This window comes from Alexandromys fortis, unplaced genomic scaffold (genome assembly GCF_014885135.2).
Source record: "Alexandromys fortis isolate MF-2015 unplaced genomic scaffold, M_Fortis_MF-2015_v1.1 scaffold_318, whole genome shotgun sequence".
Lineage (NCBI taxonomy): Eukaryota > Metazoa > Chordata > Mammalia > Rodentia > Cricetidae > Alexandromys > Alexandromys fortis.
Window position 1 is genome coordinate 1 of NW_026068194.1, and position 10,488 is coordinate 10,488.

A 10,488-nucleotide genomic window follows, 5' to 3' on the forward strand; every position below is an offset into this window, starting at 1 on the left:
GAAGAAAGTATCTCCTTGCAGTTCTTCAACAGTGTGGTTGGAGGTTTGGACCCTCAGGGAGATGACCCTAGCCCCTTGAAGGCCTCCTCCCACACCCCGGCAATGCAGGTCATCCAAGCCTTGGTTTCCACAATGAAGCTGGGCAGTGCCTCCCGCTGAAGCTCTTGGGATTCCAGCTGCTATGTCTGGTACAGTACCGCTGGAGGCTTATTCCTGTTCTTTCCCCAGTGTAGGATTCTCCTGCTCTGGGGTCTTCTTGAAGCTTCTAGGCATGTACACAGGGATAGTCGCATTGGATCTTTAGGCCCAAGAGAGCCATCACAGACTCAGGCAGACGTCAGATGGACATAAATTACATCTAGCCCTGAGCTAGCTGGGACTTCTGTAAAACTTGTCCATTGATCACCATGGCCTGGCAGGGACAAAATGTGACACTCTTCTGGCACGCATCAAGTGTTTAAGAAAATCTCTGGTACAGCTTCTCCTACTTCCTACCTGACTTTCCTAACTGGGGCTGAATGACTGCTTAGAGGAACCTCTGCTCAAGACAAGGAGGAGACACAGTGAATCTCCCTTGCGTGGGGTTGATGGCAGAGGGCTGAACCTTCATTTTTCCCTTGAAGGAAGAGACTCGTGAGTGTGCAGTGGCCAGCCATAACAGATGCAGGCCTAGAGAAAGGAGCTCTGGGAGTGTGGAGAAAGACTTAGGATTGTGTCAAGTTTGTCACTTCAGTGGATCTGGCCCTGAAAGCCTCTTGCTGACCTCCCTTGGATTCCCTGGCTGCCCACCTCTTGATGTAGACTTGATGTCACCTGTACCTCCAGAGGTAAGTGACAACCTTGTTTGTGTCTGTCAGGCTTCTCTGGCACTTCCTGAATCATAGAAGATGGTCATCATATGTGCTGGGACCTGCTGAAGCTTGCTTCATGGGCTCTGCTTCCTGTTTCAGCCTCCTTAGCCTCCACACTGCTGGCTGTGCCTTTGGGCTTTGCATACAATCATTTGCCACCCTGCCCCGCACACAGCTGCTGGGCCTTGTCCTCAGCCACTAGCCAGGTGAAACTGTGGTGCAAAAGGGCAGGAAGTACACGGGTCTCTGTGGTTTGTGTGGCATGCCTGGGTCAGGCACCTGTCCTTCATGTTCCCTAGATGGAGACTGCAGTGTTTTCTTAGTCCTCTCCTTGTGGTAAATGTGGTCAGCTCTAGAACCTGAGATCTCTCCTAAGTGTCCTCAGCCAGGTAGTTAAGGAGCATGGTGAGCAGGCGCCTATATCTCCACATCTGTAGTTCCCACAGCACCTCAAAGGGTAGTGAAATGGGAACATTACCTTGACCCTGAAAAAACAATACACAGGGCACACCCTTGCACACGTGCGAGCACACACACACACACACACACTGAGCCAGTTGAGCACTGTGCAGCACCTGAGAAACTTTAAGTTTCCTAGTTTCAAGTTCAATCTTCTCTCAGGTTCCCCCAACATGCTGAAGGCCAGCTGTTTCAGAGTCCTGGTCCCCAGTGTCCCAGGGTCACCACAGGTATTGATGATTTTATTACCACTGCTGTGACAGCCAGCTGTGGGGCACTGGCTCTCCCCTCGCCTCCTTCTTTTTTACCCTCTGCTTCCCCCAACAGCACCTGAGTAGTTCATTGAGGAATGTCTTATTCCCTAACTTTCTATGTTGCCTTCAGTGACTCCAAATTTATTCCCACACCCCAATATAACCTTAAGTATTTTCTAGTTGTCTCCTCCCTGTCACTTTGTGTGTCCCCACACCTACCTATTTCTCCTGCTGTCTCTCATAATAATTCCCATGTATTTATTATTTTTATAATACTCTGGAATGTTTTCAAGTCTTTGCCAATGGCTTTTCTCTCAAGGTGTGTTAAGAGTCCAGTGAAACTCCTATAGCAAATACTCTATTATGATGACCTTTTCCAAGCTTGTCTACATTCTCCAAGTGTTTCTTGGTTTTTCCCACACCCCTCCTTCCCTGTTCCAGTCCCCCTAGCCTGTCTACCTTCTCCTTACTTTTCTATGTTCATTTCTCACCAACACTTACTGCATTTCCACCTTCTCCCCTCCCAAACTGTCTAGAAGTTTCTTGGAAAGTAGGTATTGTCTGTTAAGGACTGTCCCTAAAATCAAAATTTGATCTCAACCGGTGGACAATAAATGAGGAAAACATACCATTTACTATGCTTTTATTTATGCTATTTGCGCAGTGAGCATATCCACAGACGGACTTCATTACAAGACATCAGACACAAAGTTAAGACAGAATGAGTCTGTTATTTTCCCTCACTCACAATGTACTAGTTATTCCAAACTTTCAAAGAACAGCCCCTCACCGTGGTACAAATCCTGTACATCCCACATGACAAATGGCCTTCATTCAATAAGGTAGCACAGCTGTTGTAGCAAATGTCAATGACAGGAGAAATAACATAAACATCTTCTCAATTATATATTTAAACATATTGTGACTCTTAATCAACAGTGTTATAAAACGAATACAAGATTACAATACCTAAAGCAAACACCATTTTGCAATTTAACAATTAGCACTGATCACAAATACCAAATACAGTGCCCTCCCCACCCTCCACATCATTTTGATTTCAGGACCCTGCCTATCTACTCCACGGAGTACTTTGGATTCTCTTTTCCACTCCTAAGGGTCTGCCTGGGATCTCTCTATGGAGTGGAATAACCCCTAGCACCTGAATTGAGTATAGCCTCAACCTCTGCATCATCATCCGAATCCCAGTCATAGTTACATGGCCAGTCTTTGGAGCACCGGTTCCGAACTCTTGCCACAAAATGCATGACTTTCAGTTTGCTGGATTCCACGTGTGCTCGAGGGCCCCAGAAGAACTCGTACTCCACCGGACTGCTGCGGGGCACTGGCTTATAAAGCAGATACCCTCTGCGAACAAACTCTTCCGTTACGACCTTCTTCGGATCTCCAAAGATGCTGTGCTGCCTCCCAGGCTGCATCCCTAACTTCCCCAGCACTTTCCACACCAGGGCCTCCTTGGCGCTGTTGCCCATGATGAAGATGAGGGCTAATATGGACATTAGGAGACTTTTCTTGGTGCCCTGAAAACTGCTCCGCTTAATAGGCTTTTGCACTGGGGCAGTGCTTGAAGCTTCTTCAGGAGGAGTGGAGGCCTTCTCCGGAGTGCTTGTGTCTTCTTCAGGGCCGCTCAGGTAGTCTTCGGGTGTGCTGGGGACCACAGAAGCCGCCATCGGGGTCTTAGAGGCCTCTGAGGCCTGGATTTTGCGATTGTTGCGATTCTCTTCTGCTGCCTTTGCGTTCCGGCGGCGCCGACTCTTCCGTCCCCGAGGCATGGCTCCGGCCAAGCACTCAAAGCCCGCAGCAGTTCTAGAGAACGATCGCTACAGCGTCCGAATAAAGCGGCGAGCCTCCGCAGGGAGAGCCGCCAAAGCGCAAACGCCAGCGGAGTCTTTGTAGCAAGGAAGTGGTCTTTCGGCCACAAAGCCCTTTCCCTGGCTATCAGACTTGCGCAAGCAGTCGCCGCCCGCACTCGCCACAGTGCCAAGCGCGCGAGAAACCGGAGCAGCATTAGCCCCGCCTCTCCTGCCACGCACACGCCAAGCACCCAAGAGGAAGTGGGACGCTCCCGCACAGGAACTTCCGCTAACCCAAAGGAAAAGGAGCGGGCTGCATTTTGGGTCCCCCCAAGGGTAGATAAGACAGCTAAGGGTTGGCGGGGATTTGTCCTGTGCGCAGGAGAGAAGAATCTCGGTATTCTTTAGGCAGGTGCACACGTTATCCTATTGGTTCATAGGTTTTGGCAAGCAATAGGCCCTTCCATTCTCACCAAAGGCGCCGGACTGAGGGGGTGTGGGAGGGGTGCGGCGGAGCTTAGTCTTGCAAGGGGTCAGCTGACCCTAGCCCTCCTTGGCTGTCCTGGCTTACGCAACACATTCATTCTCCCGCCCGGTTTTCAGAAGGCGTTTATGTGTGGCTAATTAATTCGTGGGCCCATGAGGGAGCTGAATAATGGACTTAATGACCAAAGCGGTGGGTGAGGGGAGGAGATGGGAGTGCAAAGCCAGCTAGCAGTGCTCAAGAGGTGCAGAGCCTGTTCAGGGCTACGTGTTGGCCTGGGCAATTAAGCGGGCGGTGAGAAGATCAGACTTAGATTTGCGCAGCCTCACAGAGGGGCAGAATACTTCCTGGCAGGCCACAGAGGAAGCAATTAGAATAAGAAGCAGCTGGATGAAAGTGAGCTTTAAGGCTGTTGCCATGGGGACTGAGAGACAGAAAGGCATTTGAAGGGAGACCACTGGCAGGCTTCAGACAATGGATGGGAATGGGGAGCAGGGAGATGGTAGAGTGCAGTTGGAGCTTAGGTTTCTAGGCCAGCGAGCCAGCAGGCGTGCCTTGCCCTGTCTCCCCCGTGCACACTCTGACCTTTGTCCACTCCTTCTCTCTGCTCAGATTCCTCTGCCTGAATGTCTTCCCTCCATTCTGCACTAGCTAAGCTCCACCTGCTTGCTCACGGGCATCTTCCTTGTTTAAGTTTATTTTGGCCTTCCCCAAAGAATAATGAGTCGGTCCTTACTCCCCCAAGGAAGGCCCCATAGTTAGGCATTCTGCTTTTCTTGTGTCATTTGAAATGTGAACTTGCTCAGAGCCTGGCTCCCCCACCCCCACCCCCACCCCCTTAAAGTGGATGGATGTAACTCAAGTACTGGCTTCAAAGGGTTGTGTGAATGCAGTGAAAAGCCTTCACTGCATAGTGTAAGACAGGCTTTGCCTCTAAGTGTGTTTCAAGCAGCAGCAGCAGGTGAGAGTGGCATTTAATAAATGCATGTGGAGGATTATGTGATGGAAAAGCTTTTACATGTGTTCCTTTTTAAGATGTGTTTTAAATTGCGTGCCTGCGTACGCGCATGCATCCACGTGTGCTGTACACGAGGGGCTAGCAGAGGGCGTGGGATCCCATGGAACTGAGTTACAGGTGGTTGCGATCTGCCTGATGTGGGTGCTGGCAAGGAAACTTGGTTCCTCTGGAAGAGCAGCAAGTGCTCCTAGCTGCTGAGCCATTGCGCCAGCCCCTCACGTGAGCTCTTATGTCTTAAGAGGCAAATGGGTACTTTGTACTTGTTTGGCTAGAAGGGATGAACGTAAGCTGGAGAGAGTCTCAGTTTGTAATCCTCCTGGGGAAATGAGCCTGTGGGGCTCATAGACTTTGACATCTCCCAGCTTTTTGGTGGAGTCTGTGGAATCGGATATGGCTTTATCTAGTGAGTGAACTCGGTGTGGCGCGCAGTGTGTCAGTGGCAACAGCATTGCCAGCAGAAGCTCACCTAGTGAGGCCGAGACTCGTGTGTGTGTGTGTGTGTGTGTGTGTGTGTGTGTGTGTGTGTGTGTGTAGCAAGGAGATGGCTGCTGTCGAGAAACTGAAATCAGAGCTGGGCACATGAATTTGGAGCCGGTTTGTATCGGTTCGAGGCCCTTGATAAGTTTACTGAATATCCTAGTCCTCTGACTTGTTCTGTACTTGTTCAGAGAGAAAAAGCTGATCTCTCTGGCATTGTCTGTCCAGTTTGCTGTCAGTCTCTGTGGAAGTTAACATTTCACACTAGTCATTTTTGAGTTTTGTCTTTTACTTTATTTTATTTTTGTGATAATATAATTATATTTCTCCCTTCCTTTCCCTCTGTCCAAACGGTCTCATATGTCCTTACAATTCGGGACTCTTTTTTTTCACTAGTTGTTATTGCATGCATATATGTATATTGATAGTAGGTATATATTTCTAAATAGGACCTGTTCATTCTCTATAATGTTACTTGTATGTATATTTTCAGAGTTGACTATTTGGCACTGGGCAACCAGTTGGTGGGCTCTTCCCTGTGGAATATGATTTCTTCTACTCCCAGCTTTTCTTAGTTGTTTGTAGTTCTTTGTGTAGGGTTGAGATTTCATGGATTTTTTTTTTCCCAGTGCAGTTTGCCATGTTCATTGGTGTCATCCTTTTTCAGTGTCTGTGGTGTCATGTTGGTGAGGCTTTATGGGTGCGGCTTCTGGTATTACTAAGAGACACAATCTCACAGCAAATTCCTTGATCCTTTGACTTTTACAATCTTTATATCCTCACCTTCCCTGTGCTCCCTGAACCATTACAGAAGGTCCGCTTGACTCGGGATGTATTTATTATATATTTATTTATTACCATATTTGTGATTCTGTATATAGACTGAAATTTTGCATAATTTCTTTCTAATTTTGATGGTATATATGGGAATGTAGTTCCCCAAATTTACTCTTACTGGAGTTTCCTTTTATAAGCAAAGTTCACTGATACTTCCTACTTGGTAAAGCAATTTCAGGTATATTTAATGCTGCACTCCCTTCTGCCACACCAGTGAAATGAGGAGCGGGTACCATTTCCCCCGTCTTTACTTAAATGAACCATTGTTTCTCTCCACAAGGACAATGTAACTTTGCTCAGCACAATAGATAGAGCGGACAAATAATGTACAGCCTAGGGCCTCAACTGCCAGCTAGTTTTCCCAGAGAAGTAAGTGGGAACAGGGCTTAGGTTCTAGGGATTTTTTGCAAAGCCACAAAAAGACTGATTGCCATATTGCTTCCCAGTTATTTATCTAGAGAAAACAGTCATATACAGGTTATAAAGGCATGGACTCTAAATGGAGATTTCTTGGCCTCAGTTCCAGATTCTACCATATATGAGATTAAAATCCTTGGGACGCTGTTGAACCACTGCTATCTATGAAATCATGGAGACTATTCTTGTCAGGTAATTTCCTTTGGGAGGGATTAAATTAGTTGTTATAAAGTAGTCCAGAATTCGATATTAGTGACAACAATACTCTAGGTCAGAAATTTTATTTTTGCAAGAGCCATAGTTACATAACATCTATTATGTGTTAGGCATTGATCCAAAGTCATTGGAGGTTTGAGAGCGAGTCCACAGCTTGTTAGTGAACACAGTTTAAAAGCTTAGCATTTTAAAAAGTGTTGTGTAAAGGATGCTGGCTCTGATTAGCAGAACCGTAGATGATGCATCCAGGCATGAAGTAGGACATATCAGACTAATTCAGTGTAATCAGAAAGAGTATATCCAAATAAATGAGTCAACATTGCATTGAAACCTTAATGTTTAGTGGGCGCTATGCAATGGAAAAGGAAAAAGGTTGCATACAAATAGATGTTTGCAGAGCTGAAAGCCAAAATGAACAGACTCCTAGTGGTTTCAGTGATTGGAAACTATTCTGTCTATGGGCCAAATTTTAGTTCCTTTATCAGTGTGATATGAGGATCTTGCGGCACACAAGAGATTTTAGTTTCTAATACTATATATACTGTATAGTCACATCATAATTTATTATACTATAACCCACTGCTTAAACGCATTTGCTTGCTTTTAAAAGCAACAGTCCATACACATTTGTGCGCTTATCTACTTGTTTGTATTTCTAGTCCCAGAATTAGTGGTTTGGAAGGTTTTGTACATGTAAATCATGGTACAAATATCCAGGCTTAATTCCTTGAATAGCTGTGTCCTTTCTTAGTAAGCATTACCAGCAGTGAATGGATAGTATGTTTTTCACCACATCTTTGCCTTCCCTAAACATTAAATGTATATATAATACATTAGCAATCTCATGGGTAAGCTAGAACATCTTCTTGTTATTTTATATGCAATTAGTATAAATAAAGTACACATACTAAAATTGCACAATTTTATGCATTTTAACTTATGCATGTAACTGTTCCTAAAGTTAAGATAATCATTGCATTCTTTTAGAATATTTTTATTACATTTGTTTAGTGGGGGTGCACACATGTTGCAGCATGCTAATGGAGGCCAAAGCACATCCCTCAGGAATGGGTTTTTTTCCCTCCACTATGGGGGACAATGGGGATTGAACTCTGGTTTCCAGGCTTGGAAGCAAGCATCTTTATTCAACCTGCTGAACCATCTCAGCAGCCCAATCGTTATATAGTTCATCATCAAATTTCTTCATGCTTTGTTATAACTGATCCCTTGTTGCTTCTCTCCACCCTTCCTCCATCCTAGGCACAGTTACCAGCTTTCTATCACAAGAGATTACATTACATTTCCTGTCATTTATGGAAATAAATTCAAACAGTAAGTGCTTTCCTAGCTTTTAGAATTTTTAAATTGTCTTGATTTATCATGCAAAGTAATGGGGTTCATAGTTTCATTGGCATAGCTTTATAAATATATGCCATTTTATTTTGTTCTTTTTTTCTTTTAATATTTCAATTGTTTTTTTAAATTTCTGATATTATAGAATGATTATGTTTCTCCCTTCCCTTTCCTCCCATATACCACTCCCTCCATACCCTCCCATGTACCACTCCCTCCATACCCTCCCATGTACCACTCCCTCCATACCCTCCCATGTACCACTCCCTCCATACCCTCCATGCTTGTCTTTGAATCTGTAGCCTCTTTTTCTCACTAATTATTATCGCATGCCCCCCACTCCGTTACCCACTGCTTTCCTCACTCTTGCTTTCCACTCCGTCCTCCTGAAATACTTCTTCCTCCTTTTGTGCTATATATTGTCCCCTCTTGTTCCATACTCATCCCTCCCTGTAGACACCTTTCTCCTCATAATTCTCTACTTTCATTTGTGTATATATATATGTATATATTGCATAGACATTTAAATTTAGGTTTTGCATATGACAGAAAACTAAAGTGGTATTTATTTTTCTTTGTCTTATTTTGTTTAACCTGATGATCTCCAGTTTCAACCATTTTCTTGAAAATATCATCATTTTATTCTTTTTTTATGGCTGAGTAAAATTTCATTGTGTGTGTGTGTGTGTGTGTGTGTGTGTGTAGTAAATTTTCTTTATCTGCTCCTCTCCTGGTGCATATCAAACAACAATAAGTAATGAAATAAGCAATAAATATGTGCTGGTATATCTGTGGCAGGATGTAGCATCCTTAAGGTTCAGGAGGACTAATTTGATTCTTTTGCGGAAGCTGCATACTGCTTTGCAAAGTATCTACATCACTTTATACCTCCACCAGGGTTCCTTCCACTTTTTTCACAATCTCATCATATGGATTTCTTCCTTTGGCCAATAAATAGGGATTTACAAAACAAACAAACAAACAAACAAAAAACCCAAAACAAGACTTAGTCTTGCTAAATAGTCCTAGCTTTGAAGGGGTGCTCTTTCTGTCTCAGACTCCAGACTGCTGAGATTAAAGGCATTAACTACCACACCCAGACTGATAATCAGTCTTTTTTCCTTGTTTGGATGATTTCACTCATCATTTTTCTTTTGCTTTTGTCCTGAATGACACATCAATATACAGGTGCGGTACACTTTGATTAAGCAGCCGCTCGTGCATAAACATTTTAACTATTTGCAGTTTGGCACTACAATAAAAACCAAGTGACAAGGGCACCAGCATGCTTTTACTTTTAAATAAACAAAATATTTTTCTTTTTAATTTATTAATTTTATTAATGTATTTTGTTCTTTGACAATTGCGAATGTCCTTTTATCTTATTTATTATTACTAGTGTGTGTTGTGTGTGTATGATTTGTATAGGCACACTCATACCATGGCACACATGAGGAGGTCAGGGAACAATTTGTGTAGTCAGTTCTCTTCTGCTGCCTTTATGTGGGCTCTAGGGAATCAAACTAGGGTTATCAGACTTTCACAGCTAGTGTTTTTATTCACTGAACCATCTTTCTGTCCCTTTTTAAATTAAAAGTTTAAGTTAGTATACAGCATGATGGGTTCATTATGGCATTTTCATACATACTTTTTTATCCTCCTTCTCCTAATGCTTTTGCAGTCCTGCCACTTCCCTCTGACTAGTTCCCTTTGTTTCCTCTTAGTTTTAAGCCCCTTACTTTTAAGCCATGTAAATTCCATTACCTTTTCTTTTTCCTTCTTCTTCCCTCCCTTAAAATACCTTCTTCCAGCCAAATGTGGTGGTACATTTTAATTCCAGCCCTTAAGAGAGGAAGGCAGGAAGATCACAAGTTCAAGGCCAGCGTGGGCTTCATGAAAACCTCAAAAACAAAACAAAGACCACGAGATGCCTCTGTTAAGAAAGGGTCTTGAGGCCAAGCCTGACAGTCTGGGACTCACATGGTGGAAGGAGAGAACAGACTCCCGTAGGTTGTCCTCTGATGTCCTCATACTCACATGTACACTAACACACACAAAACAAAATAAATAAATGTCAACATTTAAAACCCCAGAAAAACAACCAAAAGAACCCCAAATAAAGTAAAACTCACAAAATCCTTTTTCCCCTTCTCAAGATCCTTTCACGTATCTCCCTCCTACTCCTGCTGCTGATCACTCTTCTCAACTAGTCCCCCTCACGACGTGTGTGTGTGTGTGTGTGTGTGTGTGTGTGTGTGTGTGCAAGAGAGAGAGAGAGAGAGAGAGAGAGAGAGAGAGAGAGAGAGAG

The 10,488-nt window shown here is 44.1% G+C and overlaps 1 protein-coding gene and 1 long non-coding RNA gene across 2 annotated transcripts in view; one reads left to right on the top strand and one right to left on the bottom strand.

The window, feature by feature from the left end:
• Positions 1–2,190: 2,190 nt before the first annotated feature.
• Positions 2,191–3,610, bottom strand: Mageh1 (MAGE family member H1). Its single transcript, XM_050129681.1, has one exon. It carries the CDS (start codon positions 3,355–3,357, stop codon positions 2,701–2,703), a length of 657 nt encoding a protein of 218 aa, XP_049985638.1. The 5' UTR covers positions 3,358–3,610; the 3' UTR covers positions 2,191–2,700.
• Positions 3,611–4,719: 1,109 nt separating this feature from the next.
• The window catches only part of LOC126492978 (uncharacterized), a 38,370-nt gene continuing 32,601 nt past the window's right edge, over positions 4,720–10,488 (top strand). The window contains exons 1-3 of the long non-coding RNA XR_007589725.1: positions 4,720–4,823; positions 6,715–6,803; positions 8,088–8,159. This is a non-coding gene — a long non-coding RNA (uncharacterized lncRNA). The remainder of the gene's footprint in view (positions 4,824–6,714; positions 6,804–8,087; positions 8,160–10,488) is intronic.

Coding starts and splice junctions, on each gene's coding strand:
- Mageh1 (XM_050129681.1), bottom strand. CDS start 3,357: ATGCCTCGGGGACGGAAGAGTCGGCGCCGCCGGAACGCAAAGGCAGCA.